The sequence below is a fragment of the Nematolebias whitei genome, chromosome 10 (assembly GCF_014905685.2).
Source record: "Nematolebias whitei isolate Nwh7 chromosome 10, NemWhi1, whole genome shotgun sequence".
NCBI lineage: Eukaryota > Metazoa > Chordata > Actinopteri > Cyprinodontiformes > Rivulidae > Nematolebias > Nematolebias whitei.
Window position 1 is genome coordinate 24,019,128 of NC_056507.1, and position 21,863 is coordinate 24,040,990.

Consider the following 21,863-nt stretch of genomic DNA (forward strand, 5'->3'; position numbering starts at 1 on the left):
ACAGACCAAAAACATGCATGTTAGTCTGACTGGTAACTTTAAATTGTCCGTAGGTGTGAGTGAGAGAGTGAATGGTTGTCTCATTTCTCTCTTTGTGTCCATGTGATGGACTGGAGACCTGTCCAGAGTGTCCCCCGCCCCTCGCACAGTGATGCCTGGACATGTACACAAGTGACCCTCACTACCCAAAAAGGAAGAAGCGGGAAAAAGATAATGGAAGGATGGATGGATGAATATTCTATCAAAAGGACAAATGACTAAGGTGAGACCAGGATGTGAAAAGAATAAAAGAGACTCACAAAAAAACAGGGGGGGGGGGGGGATACAGGACTCAAAAGCAGATTCACAAGCAGGAACATAAAAAAGACACATCTCATATAATGAGCCCATGTTTTCATTTATCATCCAATGGGCACTTTTTGCTAGAGAAGCTTATTTATGACAAAAAGAAGAAGCATATGTGATGACTAAAAAAAGCAAAACATTTTTGCACTGAGAGTCAGTGTTCCTGGCTTTAAACATAAATGTGATACAATTTATTTCAAATTCCCTTGTTCTCCATTGATCCTATTACACCAGATCTCATATGTGTGCACTATTGTCCTGGATTTATGTAAGGATTAGTGATGACTCGGGAAAGACGGCTAATCTCGAAACTCTAATCCTGCCGGACTCTCTGCAGCTCTGCTTTATACTCAGGCCTGTTCACTGGAGTGACACTGGATAACATGGCTCAACAGGCATGATAGAGGTCACAGAAACTCAGTGAGGTGATGGGTTTCGAGGAAAACAAGAACACAAGTGTGACAAATATGGGTGAAAAGACTAAAAGCTAGCCATCAGCAGTCTGCTAACCTGTCCAGCTGTTAAGGAACAGTGTGAACATCTTCCATTATCAAATGCCAGTTTAGTCCCTGGGCTACTGTTAATGAGGTTAATGACTAATGGGTGACAGCAGAGCAGTGATTCAGTGACAGGTAACAACCTCAGGGTCTGACACACGTCACCCTGTCTACATGTGTCTGAATGAGTTCAGTCAGTGCCAAAAAAAAAAAAAGACAGAGCGTGGCAACACGCATGATGCATCTTGGTCAAGCGGGGAAAAATGACCTCTAATGCAACTGATATTATGAAGTGGCAGGAAAATGCCTAATAGCTTTTTTCCCGTTGCTTTTTGTCATTTTAAAAGGTTTTCATACCTCATATCATGACCTCATGTTTATTACAAATTACCACGTTTTTGCATACAAATGTTTATTTTTGAATGTAGAATTTACTGGATTATTTTTTTTAAAGTGACACATTAAACTAAATCAATAAAAAATATAAATATGTTGTATAATTTTGATATAAAGTTTCAATTTCCATCTCAGTCTGATCAATGATACTGCTGACATTTATGGAACAGCATCATTAATGTTTATTATTGTTATTTATTGGCCAATAAATATTCCTAACACTGAGTTTGCTGGATGGTGATAATTAAACTGTTCAACACAAAACTCCAGTTAGAACAGCTTTCTACTTGGAGAAAAAAAAAAAAAATCTGTGTGAAAACATGGATTATAATCTGTTCAGCAACACAATAAACAAAGGGTTTCATTTATAAAATAATGGGTTAGGTTATTTAGGAAATTTACACTGATACATGTTATGTGTTGTTAATTAATTGAGCTTTCAATTAATAAATAACATTGATTATTTTATTAACACATAAGATATAGCTTTTATTTATGTAATTTACAAACAATTTAAAAAATAAAATTAAATGCAGAAAGATGCTGCTCGAAAGCCTTCGTAAATTTCAAACATATTTTAAAACCACAGCAAAGATTTACTTTTAACTTTATTTAAGTTGCAGCCAGTGTATCTGACGTAAATAAAACAAATATTGTGTTAATGTGTTAATATGCACCACCGTGTTCTAATGTTGCCAAGTTGATTTCTTCTGCATTAGGAATAAAATGTGATATTTTAACCTTAAATTGATTTTAGCACCTTAATGTATGCCTCGGTGTCCTGCAGCTCATTTGGGTCATTAATGCTTTATCCTTGCACTTTTTAAGCACACACACAAAATTTCAAAAAATCTTTTACATCAACAATTGAACTGCATTTTGTTTCTCAAACTAAACCCGTTTAGTCTGTCTCACTTTCTGAGAAACAGACACACATCCACACACACCCAGGCAAGCGTTTCTCCCCATCAGTTTCTGATTATTTGCAACCCTTGTAGAATCACATGTCCACCATGGAACAGAATACATTGTGCCGAAGACAAAGGGTCCCCATGGAGAGGCGGCAGAGCCTGAATAGCTGTCTTTGTGTGATACAACAGAAGACAGCTTCGATCTCTATAAAGACCCATCTCAATAAACACCTCAGGTACCCGTCTGCACATCAACTAATCTCCTGATTAAGTCTTTCCAGGTGTAATCACAAAACAAATGGGCCTGAAGAGTGATGGGTGAGTGAGAAAAAGTAAAAAAAAATAAGGGGAAGAAACTAAGAATAATAATGGGAGGAAGTATTGAAAGAAAGAGATGAATGACAAATGAAATTGCATCCCTTAAATATAAAAGGGACAAATACTGGAGAGATAAAAAGAGAGATGGATGGATGCTTCCTGGGGTCCAGCTTTAATTTCTTTAGGAGCAATGGGAATGTTCATCCACAGTTGTGCCTCTATTTGTGGCTCAGGCGGAGGGTTGGGGGCACAGAGAGCAGAGTTTTAATCTTTAGCACCAAATAGAGCAGTGGGTATTTCATTAAAGATCTGTTTCAGGGTGGCCAGACCTGAAAGAAATCCATTTTTCATTACTTGTTCTCTATCTCTGCCTCTCTTGCATGCATACTGTATACCTGCTCAGGCAATGTGCTGTGTGTGTGTTTGTGTGCATGCACGTTATCTGACAGTACACCTGACATGAATGGTTCTGATAATGGATGTTCATGCAGAATCAAGCAAACAGGTCTCTTTATATTTTGTTGGGTGGGTTTAAAGACACTCACGAAAACAACGTTGACATAGTCATCATCAGACAGAGTCTCCAGCATCTCACTGACAGACGTCCGAATCAGCTTGAGGGTTAAACCAGACACACTCCCACTTCTATAAAAGAGAAGAAAAGATGATTAGCTGAGATTTACCTGTAAGATTTTATTTCTTGCAATTGGAAAAAAGGTAGAAAATCTAAAAAAAACCAAGACAAAACAACAAAAACTTTATGATAAAAAAATGCTTAAGTGAACAAGTTATAGATCTGTAAGGTTATCAGGGTACTCACGCATCCACAAGGATTAACATGTCTTTTGGTGAGGCAGCCCCTTGAATGTACCTTCATGAATAAAAACAAGAAAAAACATCTGTGCTGAGATCTTTGATCTCTCTCTCTGAATATAAAATAGCCCGTCGAAGGCCACTGATTTTAAAATAGTTTCCCATGGCAACACTTTTATTTTACAAGTAAAAATACTTCCCACAATGTTAATAAAAATTATATTTGCTTTAAATATACTAGAAATGGTAATTGTTCATTCAAAATATGTATGTTTATGACTAGAAACTTGAAACATAAAGGATATAATATAAATAAAGGCACATAATCATTCAAAAAATATATTTTTTTTTTAATCTATTGGGTGTATTCAAAAGGTAAAAAACAAAATTTAATTTAATTTTTAAAATAAATTTTAATGGTAAGGCATTAATTGTTTATTTGAACTGGTTTTGCACTGGGCTGCAAAGTCACAATTTCTTTTTTCTTTTCTTTTCTTCCATTCTTTATAATTTATTTCTAGTTTTAAACCCCAATCCCACTTTTTAAAGGAGCACCTATGCATCAGTTAATAAAAAGACACATTTATATAAAACCAGTAAATGGTCTGCTCCGACCAACATTATATGAATAAACCCTAAACAATATGTATTTATTGCAGGTTTCTTACCACGGTCTTCTGCGGACATCATATAGATCAATTTTACTGGGAGTCTTTCTAGCATCCATCCAAGGAGAAGCTAGAAAAGGAGATGACATATATGATGATTAGATTTTGTTATTGTAATTAAATATAGCTAATTATCACTTCTGCTTATTTTGGTCTTATTTATGACACATTTCATTGCAAGACTACCAAAATCTGGCAACATGCAGTGTCAAATTCTGCTAAGCAGTGAGTCACTGTCAGACATGATAAGCCACCTTTTGTAATGACTGTTGGCTTGTTGGATTCATTCCTAAATTTATCACATCTACTGTGACAAGTTTCCTGCTCGCAAAAATTACTGGACAGGAAAAAAGGAGAGAATAAAAAATCCAAGATAAGGTATGCAGAGCAGAGGATGAGCTTGTTTTCTACCTGCATACTATTAGAGAGAGGGCACCACAACAAGAAGTCGGTACAAGGGCATGTGATAATTTGTTGTGTATTCTAAGAGGTAAACACAATAAAAAGTAAAAATACGTTTGTGGGGATATTTGATCAGTTTTAGACTGCTTTCCACCAAAATTATAATACATAAATAAATAGAAGGTAAGGTTGCTTTATTGTCATTTGCATCATATGCGGTACATGTGGTGAAACAAAATTGTATATATAGGGTCCCAGTTACATCCAACAAAAGTATAAAATGTAAACGAAAAACAGTAATAAGTTCTAAATGAACTAAGAAATATGCTAAACTAAAGGCCCCTACATATTTGGGCGTACTTGCACGGACTCTGTGAGTACTGTCCGCAGATGGCTGAGACTTCATACTCGAGCATACACCCTGATGGGCTGCAGCCCAGCCCTGCAGGTAAGGGGCATTTAACTTTGGGATAAATTGAGGTCGCTGATTGGTCATTTGCTGACATGCCTACTAGGTTGATTGACATGTCACATAGTGGATCTGACTCATTAAAATAAATAATACAACGAGAGCTGCCGGCAGCCCTGGGTAGAGACAGAGCAGCTCAGGAGCAGCGGCAGCGGGATTGTGTTTATATGATGTTAATAAAAAGTTCTAAACAAAAAAAAAAAAAAACAGGGAGCGCTGGCCCTGCAATCTCTAGACCCTCCCGATTAGCCACGTCGGGCCAAAGCGTACAGAATTTAATTCTCTCGTGACAAATTCCTTCATTTCTCACAATTTCAGTCATGGTGTCACAGACAAGGAGGAAGAGATCGCTTGCCTCTTGGCAAAAAAATAAAAGATAAGGCCATTAAACCAGACCAGAGGTGAAGAAGGAGAATTTAATACCCTGGTGAACGACATGCAGACGATGGACAGCGAGAAACATTTTGAATATTTTCTAATGGATTCTAGCAAGTTTGATGAACTAAATGGGCACTAGCCCTGTTTCTTCACCACCAGGGCAGCCACCGGACACCTGTCAGCGCTGCACAGAGAGCAGCAGTCGCGCTGCGCATCCTTGTGACTGCACAGAGAGCAGTTGTTGTTGCATACAGAGCAGTCCGTTGCAGGGCAGTTTATTGTGTGACAATAAGTATGTGTACGCAGTCGTAAAAAACGATCATTGCGCAGACATGGCTGGGGGACATGGCCAGCGAGTACGAATGAATACAGCAGCATGAAATAAATCAGCAGCATGAGACCAGCAGCATGGATAGTCAGTAGCACATATTAACAATCAAAAGGCATTACAGTGACTTTTTTTTCCCACAGTGGAGTCAAACAACTTCAGGGTAGAAGCTGTTCCTCAGTCTAGTGGTTCTACACTTAATGCTCCTCAGCCTTCTGCCCGAGGGGAGTGGGGCAAAAAGTGTGTGTGCTAGATGAGTGGGGTCCTTCATGATGCAGACATCCTCAGACTCTGCCTCCTGAAAGGTGGACATGGTGGGTGGATTAAGGGGATCCTCCAAGTGCTCCTTCCACCGCTTGACAATGTCCTCAGTTTGGATCAGCAACCCTACACCCAAACCAAGCAGAACCTGAGTAGGACACCGTTTTCCTTTTCTGAATCGCAGAACAGTTTGCCACAACCTCCTCCAGGTCAACCAAAAGGCCTTCTCTATGTCCTCCCCAAATGCCTCCCATGCCTGAGTTTTTTCAACCGCAACCACCAAAGCTCCAGTCCTTCTGGCTTTCCTGTACCCTTTAGCTGCTTCAGAAGTCCTCCAGGACAGCCAAGTCCAGAAGGCCTCCTTCTTCAGTTTGACAGCTGTCATCACCGCTGGTGTCCACCAGTGGGTCCTTTGGTTGCCTTCATGAGAGGCACCCATGGTGGCCTTTCTTACATCGAGATGCAATATATAGATGAAATACAGACATCTCAAAACAAACCCAAATGAAAGTTGGCACATTGCTTATTTTTCAAGTTATATAGCTCACAGGATGGATGGACAGTTATGGAGGCAGCCATCTTGGATTTTGATGTGGATATCCATTTTTCAATCGTAACACTTTTTACCCTTAGATGTAGCCACAAAACAAAATGGAAGTTGGTATCTAATTTATTTGTCAAGTTATCATGCTCATAACATGCACAGATGGATGGACCAAGGGCATTTCCAAATGCTCTCTTCACTCCTTGATGAGGGACAAAAAAAAAATCATTACTTAGAGTAACACAAAAACTGCTGCAGTGTAAGATGGTTTATTAAATCAAATACAATTAGTGTGTGCCATCACAATGAAAAACTACAAGACTGAAATTATGGATAAACTAAACTAAACTGTTGAAAATTATGATGATAGTCACACATGGTTTCTTAAATTACGCACATAATGAGTGGAGGAGTAATGACCTGATAAGTATTAGTGATTCACTGATTATTAGTAGTGGAAGCACACACAGTAACAACATTAGGTGATTTTTTTTTCTTAACATCACAGCAGTGAGATTTGTTTTGTTTGGTTATTGGGTTACCTGGGTAATAGCGAGCCAAGCCTGTAGCACTGCCAAACACTTGCCAAAGAAGTGTTGGGTCATCTTCTCTGTTCTTTTTGAAAACATCCTCAAGCGCCTCTGTCCAGTTGAGTTCATTCAGCACAATGGTAGCTGAGAAAAAGAAAAAAGAAAAATTCAAGATAAATACAAAACGATAGTGTGTATCAAAAAAACTACATACTGAAAACGTAGTCAAATCTGAGAAGCCATACTAAAGGTTCCATGGATTATGCTCAACATGTATAAATCCAAATTACAAATTTATGTTGTATCAAGCACGCAAAATATTGCGTAATAATAGAAAAAAGTCAACAGCCCTGTATAATATCGACTTTGTATGTTAAATAGATCTATAATAGATTCATCAACTAAATAATCATTAAAATTTAATTTAATACACTTTTTGCACATCTACCAATCTGATTAGACAGCTTGAAATGCAGATATTTACTTGTATATATATATATATATATATATATATATATACACAGTATATAAATTTGTGAAATATAGACATCTCAAAACAAAAAATAATGAATAAAAAACAATGGTAACATCAATGAAAAAAAAGGATATTGCACAAAAATGTTCCATCCATTTGTAATTATTAGAATATGATTCTCAGTCTCTGAGGTTGATTAGAGAATGTCAGAATCTCAATAGAAAGAAGTCAAAGACTTGTGATCATCTCAAATTAACACTTTAATTAGTGTTCACAAAGACTCACTCAGTATCAACCCATTCATTCAAACTTTATTTAAACAGGGAGAGTCTGTGTGAAGTTAATGGTGTCCAGTTAAGTGAATACAAGGTGCAATATGGTAGTTATAGCCAGTTATGAATCTTAGCGCACCATGATAGGCAGCGTCCAACATCTGCAAGGTGCTTGTAGGGGCGTTCATGCAAATAACGCCACTGTAATGGAGGGAAAGAAAGTCGCAGTTACAAGGCGTTTCCGAGCATTCACCCACTATTCACCCAGAGTATAAGAAAATATTTGTCCAGCACACTTGCGAGTGCCTGTATTTAGTCATAAGTAAAAGGAATGGTACTCAGGAACATAATGGCGGTGCCCTGACCAAAATTAAACAGTATTTAATTTTAAATGTAGTTAATACTACCAGACAATACAGCAGATGATACAGCAGTGGCTGAATGCATCACAAACAATGATGAGTCCAGCTACAGGAAGGAGGTGGAACACCTGGAGAGCTAGTGCAGAAAGAACAATCTTCACATCATTGTAAAGAAGACAAAGGAGATGGTCGTGGACTTCAGACAGAACAAACACACCCCCCGATCATAGGAGGATCTGCGGTGTAAGTGGTCTCCAGCTACAAGTACTTGGGTGTGCACCTGAATGACAACCTCAGCTGGGGCAACAACACTCGTCCATAGCATGTCATTGCATTGTTGACCTTAGCTGCCGAAAGAAAAGCTTTGCAGAGAGTGGTGAAGGCTGCACAGAAGACTGTTGGAGTCAGTCTCCCCACCATCACAGACATCTACACCTCCAGATGCAGGAAGAGGGCCATCTGCATCATGAAGTACCCCACTCACGCAGCACACACTTTTTTTTTTCATTTAGCCTTTATTTATACAGGTAGTCTCATTGAGCCACGAGAACTCATTTTCAAGAGAGACCTGTTTAGGGAGCACATGGTGGGGTTAAGGGCCTTGCTCATGGGCCCAGAGTGGGGCGAATGAGGGTGGGGGCAACTGTGAGTGTTTTCACCTACCCCACCCACAATTTTTGATGTTGTCGGGGCTGGGACGTGAACCGGTGATCTTCGGATCACAGGCCCACCTCTCTAACCTCTGCGCCACCACTCCCCACACACTTTTTGCCCCGCTGCCCTCAGGCAAGAGGTTGAGGAGCATTAAGTCTAGACAGAAGAACAGCTTCTATCCTGAAGCTGTTAGACTTGTGACTCTCTAACCAGAATAATCACTGTGAAAAAAATCACATCATGTTGATGCTGATCTGTTTCATGTTGCTGCTGATCTGTTCCATGTTGCTGCTGATCTGTTTCATGTTGCTGCTGATCTGTTCCATGTTGCTGCTGATCTGTTTCATGTTGCTGTGTTCATGCGTGCACATCTGCTCATGCAGACTCATGTTCGTGCTGCTGTTCGATGCAATGTTTTTATGCTACTAGTACTTTGCATATTTTTTTAGTTAACATTTTTCTTAGTTCATAACTTTGCTCTTATTATTGTTTTTCTTTTACATTTTATACTTTTGTTGGACGTAAATGGGACTCTGTGTACTCAATTTCGTTCCACCACATGTAGCACATGTGGTGCAAATGACAAATAAATAAAACTCTGACTCTAATATTTGAAATACCCAATTGCTCTAATCTGTTTGTGTGTGTGTGTGGGGAGGGGGGGGGGGGGGGGGGGGGGGGGGGTAGTGCATGTGTGTGATTGATAGTGTAAGTTGTAAGCGGCAACAGGCATTATAGATGTAATGTCACAGCCCCCAGACAGTTTAGAGCCACCTAACCCTGACTATGATTGATGAAGGCACAACATGTGCCACCCCAACTCAATCTGTGTTTTGTCTGTCTGCTTGTTTTCTGTTTTACAACTGTATACGGTATTTGTTTATTGTCCTCTCATCGTATTATCATCTGTATGTAATAGGGTTTTCGTCAGAAATAATTGCGGAAGAGAGTTATATATTTTGTATCTATGCTGGACTGATGCATGTTTGTAAGACACATCCTGTATCCGGCACGTAGTGTGACGTCGCTCATTGATGTGCAAAGCAAACACTGTTCATCTGTGTGCGCGTCTCTAGAGAGTAGATTTAATGAAGGCTAGCCTGCCAGGAGTGCATGTGCATTTTGTTTTGAAGAGACAGAAATAAAAGGTGTGGTGCAATTAGTAATCCATTTCACTCATTAGGGACAGGGTTTTTAAAGAAACGAGGAACAAATATGAACACAGCTTTTGTCTTTTGCTGAGAAAAATTAAAGCTGCATGGACAGTTGTCCTTTAATGCTCCACTGGTGTTGAATTAGTCGTCTTATTCAGTAGGCTAAACTGCACTGCCTCTACATGAAGAAACACTACTCTTCAGTGGTTCATATTGCCCTTGACATTAATAAAATCCCTGCCTGACTTATTGTGTCTGATCTACACTGAACATATATTCAGTTTTAACTTCAGCTGAGTTGCCTACAGGTGCAGTGAATTTTTGAAGACAGCAACAGCACATTTTTTTTTAGTTTTTAGTTTTTTAATAAATGATCAGAGTTGGAAGATACATTAATTTTGGTCACATGTTTTAAATCAAAAGAACATGCACATATTTATTTTGTTGTTTGTATGCTTTTCTTATGTACTAGACTGAACCGTTTCTCTTTTGTCAGAATTTGTGTCTTCCTCTTCCACTCGTTGATACTGTCCCACAATAGATAAAATGATTTGGCTTTTATTTTTCTTCCATCTGAAGGTCTCTTGTTGATGCTGATTTCATTAACTTCTCACCCACTTTATCAAAAATATCCAATTTTCTCCACCTGAGCAAAGGCCATATCTGAAACATTTATAGGCTAGAGATCAAATTGGAGAAGGTGAAACCTTAACAACATATCTATCTTCACACTATTTTCCCCCAGTCGTAGAATATACACAACACAGCAAGTGGGGCAATATTAAAGACACACTTTGTTGTTATCTTTTTATCCTTTTTTTTATTATTTTTACAATATTTATTGTTTTGCTCATTTTTGTCAGCACTATGTATATCTCACCTGTTTCAGTACTAACACCTTGTCTAAAAACAAACTTGCAAGAACTGCCTCTTCACTTTCCCCACACCTAGCTTTGGATGCATGCACATGCACGCACACAAAGAATGCACATGAATTTAGTTTGTCGTGTTCAGATTACAGTTCAGTGCTGAATGCCTCTCAGAACCTCAGAGTATCTATGCATACTCATTACCAGCTACCAGCAGACAGCATCGATGAGATAAAAAAAAGTGGACGTGTAAAGTCATGGCAACCTGCCCAGACTTTAGTCACAAAGGTATCTAAGGCAAAACAATGCCAAAGTCACAACAAGAACAGCCGGATACTACAGCGGTTTTACTGAAAACATTGTCTGACAGCTATCTATCCACATCAATGTTTCACATTTACTGTATAGCTGAGAATTCTGGATCAGCAAAAAAGTTATACATGTAACCTTGGAAGCAGACGGTTCCACAGCAGACTGAAGTCCATGCTGAGGAAGTCACTCTGTCTGACTGATAGCTGCTCCAAGTCACTGCTGATGCAAATTCCACTGCACACAATTTACTTTTCTAATTTGAACAAACACACTTGGGTCCGGTCTCACAAGTGAATGAGCAACACTGCAGCCTGGTGGTTAAACCATCCAGTAGTCAGACTCATTTAACTGTAACTGCAGCGCAACACTAAACTCTTCAAGTCAAAATAAAAGAACATCAGCTCAGAAACTAACATGTTAAAAAAGATTATAAAACAAACAAAAAAAAAAATATATATATACATATATTACTTGTGCTGTGGCAATAGCACAAGTTGCTGAGCTGAGAGATTCAGCAGTTCATCTTTAAGTCAGTGACATTCAGCTTGATCTCTGCTAATGTCAGAAAGACTCAAGAGGATCCAATTATTCTGATCTACTAAATGTAAATGTCAGCGCATGCTGATGAAATGATCAGAAATCTGCTTTTATTACAGGCAGGCAGCAAACATTTGACAGCCAAAACCCACCAAAGCAGCCTGTTTCTGGTTTGTAGTCTTTCATTCCTGACCCTTAAATTCTTCTTAATTCTCAGTGGATGAAAAAGCATAATGCAGCGCACTCCAAACGTCACTGATAGTACTGTAATTGAATAAACCTCATCAATCAGTACAAAGCAGTTTCTGTCAATAAATACCATCTGGATCATCTTATGGTTAATTCCAGTTTGTTTAATTGTATCAATTAGTTTTTACACAGACAGTTTCAAGAGGTAAGAATGTGTCATTTAGCTTATGTGTGAGTATAAAAAGTTTTTTTTTTATCTAATATTTAACATAATAACTAGCATGGTTTCAATTTGTTTGACACAACTGCACCAGTCAAGGAATTGCATTGTTTTAAATTAACTTGCTATTTACAGAATATTTAGCTACATGTTGTTGAAGCGTTTGAAAAAAAAAAAAAAAAAAACACACACAGAGGTGGAAAGATTATTGAAATTTTGTACTCAAGTACAAGTACTGTTACACTGCTTAAATTGTACTCAATTACAAGTAAAAGTACTGGTGCTATAAAATACTAAAGTAAAAGTACAAAGTATTCTTCTCAAAAACTATTCAAGAGTATTAATTACTTTTTAACCAGATGATGTTTTATTGTGTTGTCAATAGAAGTCATTCAGTTTGATGTACTGTATATAACAGCTACATTCAAAGTACATTTCTCAGATGCTCAGAAGCTCCGTCTTATTTTAGTACCAGGTAAACCGATGGCAGTGACAATATCTAAGATCTTTGCATATTTAGCCAAACTAATAACCCACACATACAAACAATTAAAAAACAATATCATAAAACCTCATAAACAACAATATGTTTTTTGAGATTAGATGCTGAAGTCTTGTAAGCTGCTATCACTGTAGAGATCAAACACAGTTTACATCTGGACGTTGTTTCCTTTTCACCCTCTGTACATGAACATTTCCTCCAGGTACGGCCACATGCACTCGTCCTCAGCCTTTACTTCATCATCTTCTCTGTTCACAGTTTTGTCTTCTGTCTCCATTTTGGCTTTTTCTCCAAATATTCAGTCCATAAAGGACTCTCTACTCTACAGAGTTGTCCTTTGCTTACGTCATAGGTAATCGGTGTGTTCATGATCTGAGAGTCTTATTGGCTACAATGATGCAGATGAGCGATTTTCATATAAATTCAAATTGTAGCCATACTCAGTAGCAAATTCTGATTTTAAAAGTAGCTAAGTAGATTACATGGTCTAAATTGTACTTAAGTATGAGTAAAATTATACACTTGAAATAAATACTCATAAAAGTACAAGTACCCAAAAATCTATTTAATTACAGCAATGTGAGTATTTGTAATTTGTTACATCCACCCCTGCAAACACGTGTGGATGCTAATGCTTGCTCAATGACTGGAGCACAGAGAAGAAGCATAGTATTCAGTGGGGAAAAGGATAAACATTCACCGTTCAGTCAAATATAATTTATTCACTTCCTTATTGCTTGGAGAACTCTCGACCCAGAGTTTCCTGAAGCAGCCACAGACAAAGAGCTCCCATGTCACTGACATTATGCACATGCATGCAGGATGCATGAGCTGCATATGATCCATGTGTCTCTTTGGCTCAAGCTGAAAATGTTCACATTTTTACGAGTCACCAGTGCTTGCCATCACGTTCTTCATGCTAAGTAAAATAATGCAGTTACTCCTACAGAGGTATAGAGCACATGTAGACCCTGTTCACACATGAATGATCTCTGGAAACGTTAGAGATCATGAAAGAGTTACATATTTACATGTTGTGAATCAATGTTTAGATAAGACTGTAAATTATGTTAAATCCACTGCCAGGTCACTAGCTGACCATGTGATTATTTTTTTTTCAACAACACGTGCAGATACTTCAGTCTCCAGCATGACAACAGTTACTTCCTTACATCCGTATGTTTGTTTGGACCAACAGTGTTAGTAAAATGTGTGAAATGTGTCTCCAAGGACCCAAGAGATGCAACTTGTACATTCTGTATATGTTTCATGTCAGAAGCGCTGATCAATTGAAAAGAGATTCATTGTTACTGTTCTTCGTGTGTGATTTCACACTGATGCCGGGAGTTTTCAGAACCTTCCACTCTGAGACCTGGATTGAAACAAACTGGGTCTCAGAGAACGCGATCACTGTTGTGGTGTGCACGAATGGCCGAAACACAACAGAAGTGTTACGATTTCACTCAAAACAACTTTTTTTTTTAAACAGCGCCTCAGCTGACTCATTCTAATGCACATTAATGTGGAAATGGAGGTGTGTGTTTTTTGTGCCCCTCTTCAAATTTCAATTTTAAGCATCACATTGAGGCATTGTATGGGGCATAATTTTCTATTAGAAAAAAAAAAAAAACTTCCTTAAAATTATACTTTATATATAAATAATACTGTCTGTTAAAGAGGTTTTTCAATGTAGTTAAAAGAAAGAAAAACTATGGTATGTTTGGCTTCTCTTGATGAAAGGACAATAATTGATCTTTAGCAGCTGAAGTTTTATTACACGAACAAGAACAAATAGCTTTCTCTGTTCAATATTCAAACTACCAAGATGAAAACATAGAAACCAATAATATTGATATTTTTTTTCTTTTCTTGTTCCATACAAAGTAGTTTTGTAGTCATAGTCCTTTAACTTAAGGCACTACCAGAACAAAATGTTTGCTTAAGATTTAAGATGTTGAAAATATTTTTGACAACAGATAATATTTGTTTCAAATGTGTATGGTCACAACTCTTAAACTCTGTTTTTTTGTTTAGTTTTTTGTTATGTATAGCATTAAACTCAAACTTTGAAAAATCCAAACAAGTAAACGACTTTGTACATAAAGCAGGATCCCAGATTCTATTTTATATCAAAATGTGTTAATTGGTGACATAAAAAAAAAGCTTACTTGCTTTGCTTCAACAGCTGGGGGTATAATTAGTTTACAACATACAGAGGTGTTACGTAAGAAAAGTGGTTTAAGAAACTTGATTTTTACTTCAAAGCTTACTTATCTGAGTATCTGAAAAAATGTTAGCATTTTCATGAGAATAAAGCCAATCGTCCATGTGTAAAAGATGTATTGGCATGAGAGGTGTCATAGATTGTACCGGAAGGAGATGCATCGTAAACCAATTTCATTTCAATGAGCTTATTTTTACGACTCGACTAAGAACTCACAAAGTATCAGCCTGGAGAACATACTTAGTTTGCTAGAGGCACCGTCTCCTTGCGAACATTTCATAATAGCTTGGTGTGTCAGCTGTTTCCATAGTTACCACTCAGGTCTGTGTGTGTCTCTATACTCACAGCCATCATAGATGTCAGTGGGAATGTGGACAGCGGTGTGGTTGTGATCTGTCAGGCGTTTAAATGATGGGTCCTCTTTAAAGTCGGGACGAATCCTGTATTTTCTTCCCTCCGTCTCATTCGCATCCAGCTGAAAATAAATCAATAGATCAAGATGAATCCAGTGGGTTCGATCGCAGCTTTCAGATATTAAACCAATCGGCTTGATTTTATTTGCTGAAGCACAGCCTGCAACATATAGTGTTATGGTTAATCTAAAAATATTGGACCTATTGAAAATCTGACGACTCGTCCTCGATGAATCCTGTCTGACATAATTATATCGTTATGGCAATTTTTATATTCACTTAAAAAAATGAAGCATTATCTGTTTACCAATAGACATCTTGGCGTTTTCTTTTTTTCAACCCCACTTTGAGGAGGAGCAGCAGACACTGACACTTATATGGAGATTTAAAACCCCTGCCGTGCCTCTGCCAATTTACATCAATGAGCACAGCAGAGACGGGGCAACACGAGGTGAAAAGCATGATGAGATATGAAAGAATTCAGGGTTTAGAGCTACTGAAGTGACGAGGGGGGAAGGAGAGAGAAAGCAACTGGGGAGGAATAGTGGGGAAACACTTGCTTCCTAATAAAGCAACAGCGTGGCCAGCTCATACATCTCATCTGTCAATTAGAGGAGAAAAATGGCAGGGACCTCTTCACCTGAGAGAGAGTGGGAGGTAAGATGGAAGGGAGAAGCTATACGGGAGGAAAAGTCCAAGGAACAGGCAAAGGACGGGGTACTGCAGTAAAAAACTGAGGCAATGATTGAATAAGAGAGTAAAAAAAAAAAGTGTGAATGTGGTGAACAGTATAGAAATAAGGGACAGGAGGGAAGATGATGCAGCGAAGAGGATTTCAAGAAAGCAGTGAGGCTCAAACCCAAAATGACTTTACTCAGTGATATCTAACTATATGTAAATAGAAGGAAAGTAAATGGACAAAAGATGACAATACAATTTAAAAACGCTTACATTGTCCTTTGCATTGTAATAAGCAATTTCATCATCCTGTAAAACAATAAAACAAATGTTACTTTTTGGTATTGTGCAAAGACACATTTGTGTTGTCACAAAACAATTCTATCGAAGACTTTTTTTTTTTTTTTACTTGCTTTCTGTGGTAGCACTATTTGTTACGTAGTCAGTTTTGTAACAGTGTGTGATGCCACATAAATAAATGTGGGAGTATTCATTTTCTGCCTATATTCCAATGCATTTTCAGACATTAAAAGCACAATGAGGTCATTCATGACAGGCAGACATATTTAAAATTAAAAACGTGGCATTTCTTGAAGGAATAATGATCAATTGCTGATTTTTTCATGCCAGAGATCAACCCACATATGACAAGGAGGGACAGAGCTAGTGTTTTAGACAAACCTTGTAAACGACATTATGTATTATTGCAAGATCTCAAGAGATGTGTCAGTGCTTAGAATACGTGTTGGAAATGACTCTCAGACACCACCATACAAGGTTTACCTCAGTATCTGTAAAGGTGTTAGTAATTTTTGTGTTGTCTAATATCAGTGAGCTGTGGTGGCCATCTTGAATTGAATTGTTTGTACATTCAAATATCACTTTCACCATATTTCAATCAAATCTGCACTGTGGTTCATAACATATTTAGCTAACACAGTGTGATCTCATTTGGCATTTCGTTGTTGATGATTGTGTTCATCCGTTTTGCTTTTACTCCCTGACATTTAACGCAGGGCGATTTGATTTAGTATTTCATTGTTTCTCGTTATATTTAATGTTTTTATGCTTTTATTCATGTTGCTGTAATATCTTGTTATTAATATGTGATGCTGTGATCTTTTTTGGTAAGCACTTTGATAACAGTTACTGTTTTAAATGTGCTATATAAATAAATGTGACTTGACTAACAGACAGTCATATGGGTTGACTTCAAAAGGTTAAAACTAAAGTTTTAAACACAAATGCTGTCAAATGTTTTAGCACACTGTGTTGCAGATGACGCTCAGCTACTATCATGACAAATGTGAAAATATCTAATATTCACAGCGTTAGAGCCATTTTTGTGTTTTCTAAGGTCACTTGGCTTTGACGGACATATTGAAATGTGTTAATCAGTTGTAGATGTACATCCAATAATTTACTCAGCTTCAATAAAATGCATACACTATTGCTACAGAAACAGGCAAAATATTATTGCCCCTTGGCAGCAGACAATAACTATAATAACTGTATCTTCCTTGACCGCTATTCACTCCTTAATAAAAGTTTTCTGTATTGTAGCTCCTGAGTCATAACACCGTGCACAATGGGCAATGAAGCATAATTAGGCAATAAAGGTGTGATTATAGCTTCATTTAGCAATGGAGCTGTAAACCCTGTTTATGGCGGGTATCTGCAAACTGATCACATCTGTTCAAACAAAGGAGAAAAAAAAAAAGTCCAGAGAAATGAAATGTGTGTTTTTGAGTGACTTTGTATTGTTTTGTTTTAACTTTTTTTTTTTTACCTCAAACTCGTCTTTCCACACGTGTTCCATCTGAAATACTTCAGCAGCTGTGGCCAGTTTCTAGAGAGACAAATGTGACAGATTAGAAACTGCTGTGTGTGTTTACTTCACTGCATCTGTCTCATTTTAGAAAACTTGTATTAAAGACAGTGAAGCAAAAGCATCTCAGAAACAGTGAAATTATTACCATCCCATTCACAGCTAAAAACAACAAGACGTTCTCTGTCTTGCAGCATTTTCTGCCCACTAAAGGCCACAACACTGAGTATGAGAATGTCAGATCGAAAAGGTTGGAACATAGGCAAATGTGCATGTGTGTGTGTGTGGGCGTGTGTTTCCAAATGTGAACAAGACAGTGTGTGAAACAAAGGAGAAAATGAAGAAAAAGGGGCAGATCACAGGAAAAGGTCAAAGACAAATGGACTGCCAGGCACGATGGCGTCACTCAAATTAGTCGTTATTGAATAATGTGAAATACATGCGATCAACATGAGCTTGGCTGCTGCACATCTGCAAAAAGAGAGGTCGCATTAAAAGTACAAAAGTAAAACACAAGCAATGCAAAGAGTGAACTTATGCAGCAACCTGATGTATTTTAAAAGTCCTAAAATAGCTCAAGATATGAGCAGGAAAGTACTGAAACATCAGACAGTTTGAAGCTTTGAATGCAATTATATTCAGTTTATACTTATTGTGACGTTTGTTCCCAATTGCAAAACCTCAGCAGGCTTCTATGATGAACATTCAAAGAATGAGTTTTTTTTTTTTGTGTGTGTGTGTGTGTGTGTGTGTGTGTGTGGGGGGGGGGGGGGGGGGGAAGAAAAACAAGCTGGGAAAAAAAAAAGAAAGTCACAGCAAGTCAGATAAAATGAGTTGTGCATTCTGCATCATAATATTTATAGTCATTTCACTATAATTGCATCCAATTATACAAGATTTAGCTTCAATAATAAAACCGTGCACACTGTGATGAGAATTCGATATGAGACCAGAGATATCCCCAAGGCAGACAGCAGAGGAAGCACCAAACAGAAAAGGGAAGAGTGGATGTGTTCACCTGGGCGAATCTGCAGAAATAAAAGTCTAACCTGGCCCTGGCCCACACTGATTGGTAAAAACAACAATGTGGAGAAACGCTGAGACATTGAATCAAGCAGTTTGTCTACAACACTAATATTATTCATAACAGCACACAAATAAACAAAGTATTACAGATGAGTAAAACAAATGTGACGTGTAACCGGCATATCAGGTCTTGATTCGATGCTTGCCGTATGTCAATCAGAGTTTTATTCTGAGTGTGCATCTGTGTGTCTATAACCATGAGTCTGCTGTCGGCTGTGCTCCCATTCTTGATCAACAGTGCCATCTCTTTGGCCTCTGGTTCTGGGCTCTGTTCCAGACCTGTCATTGGCTAAATTTACAGCCCAATCCAGCTGTAAACACACACACACACACACACACACCCACAGGCTCCCTGTATGGCACAAAGTAGTGATGGTGACATTATTAAGCCTGATGTGAAGCAGCATTAGAAAAATAGCTTGATTTCTGAATTCAGTTAAATGTCTTGTTTGGAGGCAATGAATTGTGATGAAAAGTATCTGTCAAATAGTTAACACTGCTCTTTGATTATTCGTTAGAATTTAAAGTGATAATTCAGATCTTTTAAAGTGGGGTTTTGTAACCAAAAAAAAAAAAAAAAAGTTTTGAAAAGTATTATCTTAAACAACATAAATTATTCCTTGAACAGCCCCGATCTGGAGAAATAAAGTTTAAACCTAACTGGACTTACAAACCAATATCTAGTCTGAATGTGACCAAGACCAAGGTATCCACCCATTATCTTTTACCCACTTCTTTATTTTCGGATCACGGGGGTCGCTGGTGCCCATATCCAGCAGTCACTGGGCGAGAGGCGGGGGACACCCTGGACAGGTCACAAATCCATCACAGTTTTTTTTTTTTAAATACTGCATTTTCCAGCATATAAGTCGCTCCGAAGTAAACGTCGCATTAGTCAAAAAAAGCATCATGAAGAAGAGAAAAACATATATGTCGCTTTGGCATATAAGTTGCATTTATTATGCGTCACCGCTGACCCTTTATTATGCATTTATTTAATGGTCAAAACAGCTTCATGTTGTGGCACCATCCATCGTGGCCGGAGCTGCTAGCTCTCCAGCGTTCCTCCACCTGCACCAGCTGAGTGAAGCGAGTGGGCACGGGAGGACTTACTGTTGCAGTTCTTCAAAATTTAAAGCGTCAGTCAAAAATTGCGTTATGTATATGGAAAAAAAAACATATATGAGTCGCTTCAGCGTCTAAGTCGCAGGACTGACAAATCTATGAAAAAACTGACTTATATGTCATCAAAACTTTAAAGCAGTTAATAAAAATTATGTTTCATGAACTTTTACAGTAAAGTGAATTTCACATTACACTGTTATTTTAATAGATTTATGGAGCAAATAGCAGCAGCAGCATGCTGTAGCACTTCTGCTGTAGTTCTGACAAGAAAAAAAATGTATATATATATATATATATATATATATATATATATATATATATATATATATATATATATATATATATACAACTATACTGGATTAAACTAACTGTGTAATCCACAATGATTGACAATAAAAGCATTTACAATTAGCAGGTCAGATGAAATACTATTATATTTGATAAGCTAAGCATAGCCGCTTTCAAATAAGATTTCTAACATTTTTAAAACAAATCCATTCTCCATATTTTTACAACTGTTTGTGCAAATGCTATGTCATATATATTTACACCACTGCCAAGAAGTTTTAATATAGGTAATCTGACAGAAACATGATACCAAAAGCCAAAAGTGCTACATCTACTACTTGACCCTGCTCAGACCAGTCATTAACTTGTCAAACCAGCCAGATTTAAGTTAAATGTTTCCAAACTGAGATTATTTAGAGCATACAGTGGGTAAGAAACTGACGGTTCATAACTACTCTAAATGGTAAATGGTAAATGGACTGTACTTTTATAGCGCCTTTCTATCTTATTTCAAGATACTCAAAGTGCTTTACACTACAATCTGTGTCCTCATTTACCCATTCATACAGCACTCTACTAGATTTCTACAAAGCTAATTGAACAAATCATTCTAAAGAGACTAATCAGAGCTTTATCACATTCAAACACCGATGGGACACACATCAGAGGCTATGAGGGGTTCAGTGTCTTGCCCAGGGACACTTCGGCATGCGACTGCTGGTGGATTTGAACCCCCAACTCTCGCATTGGAGGACGACTGCTCTAACCACTCAGCCACAGCCGCCCCTAGAAAACCCTACTTAAAAAAAATAAAATCTTACATAATGCTTTATTGGATTAAAAAAGTTTAACAATGTAAGAGATAGCAGTTTATAAACCTGCTGAAAACCTGAGTAGATCTCATAACTGTGGTACATAAAAGACAGCCATATAGCGTCATATACAGTTATTGCAAGTCTACAGGGACAAGTGAACGTTACAACTTGATCCTAAATCCAATCTAGTCCTTAAAACACATGTTTGAAACAATATCAGTGCATTCACAAACCCACTTACAACTTTCTCTCCTTGCTCATTATTAATATCAGTGATGAGAAACATGGAAAAACGAGTATGAGCAACAGCTGTTGAGTGTCTGACACACCATTTTTCACACAATTTGTGAAACTGATGGATAGAATAGAAGGATAACACTGATGTAAAAATAACCCATTTCCTTACACTATCACTATATGAATATTCACATGCTAATTTGTACACACGCACTTCTCAAGAGAGTAGACCAACAGCCTTGTTAAAAATTCATGACAGAGCTTTGACGAGGCTCCTCTCCCCTCTGGGAAATGTGGGGGAGGGCGAGAAAGAGAGTGTGAGGAAAGATCCTCTACCTAGGATAGCTTCCCAGTTTCCGCTATATCTGAGCATCTGCAAACACATACAAACACCTAAAGAAAGAACATCCATAGTCAGACATGCTTTAAACTAGAAAATGCAGATTGGATGAGAGCACTACAGGAGTGACAGTTTCTCTGAACTAGAGTCCTAGTTCATTAGAGGGCTACTGTTGTTGCCAATTGATCACGTCAGTTGAAACAACTTTGGAAATCGGATGTTTTACTTAACAGGATAGCATAACAAGCTCTGATGCATGTTACAGCTCATTAGTCTATTTTTTCCAAGTTCTATGCAATAATGAGCCTGTAGCTCTGAGAAGAGCCATCACATCTCATCATTGTAAAAGTGCATGTATAGTGGACAGTGGGCATTGGGTTACTACCATTAACCAAGTGCCCACAGTGGTTTAGTAGTTCAAGG

At 37.8% G+C, this 21,863-nt stretch overlaps 1 protein-coding gene across 1 annotated transcript in view; it reads right to left on the minus strand.

Annotated features, from left to right (window-relative positions):
* LOC119416037 (voltage-dependent calcium channel subunit alpha-2/delta-1) overlaps nt 1–21,863 on the minus strand; it is a 66,405-nt gene that overhangs the window by 22,745 nt on the left and 21,797 nt on the right. The window contains exons 4-10 of the mRNA XM_037683206.1: nt 17,511–17,570; nt 15,995–16,030; nt 14,976–15,105; nt 6,873–7,004; nt 3,949–4,018; nt 3,288–3,338; nt 3,013–3,112 (exon numbers count right to left, since the gene is read on the minus strand). Coding sequence (XP_037539134.1) covers nt 3,013–3,112; nt 3,288–3,338; nt 3,949–4,018; nt 6,873–7,004; nt 14,976–15,105; nt 15,995–16,030; nt 17,511–17,570 — 579 coding nt within the window. The remainder of the gene's footprint in view (nt 1–3,012; nt 3,113–3,287; nt 3,339–3,948; nt 4,019–6,872; nt 7,005–14,975; nt 15,106–15,994; nt 16,031–17,510; nt 17,571–21,863) is intronic.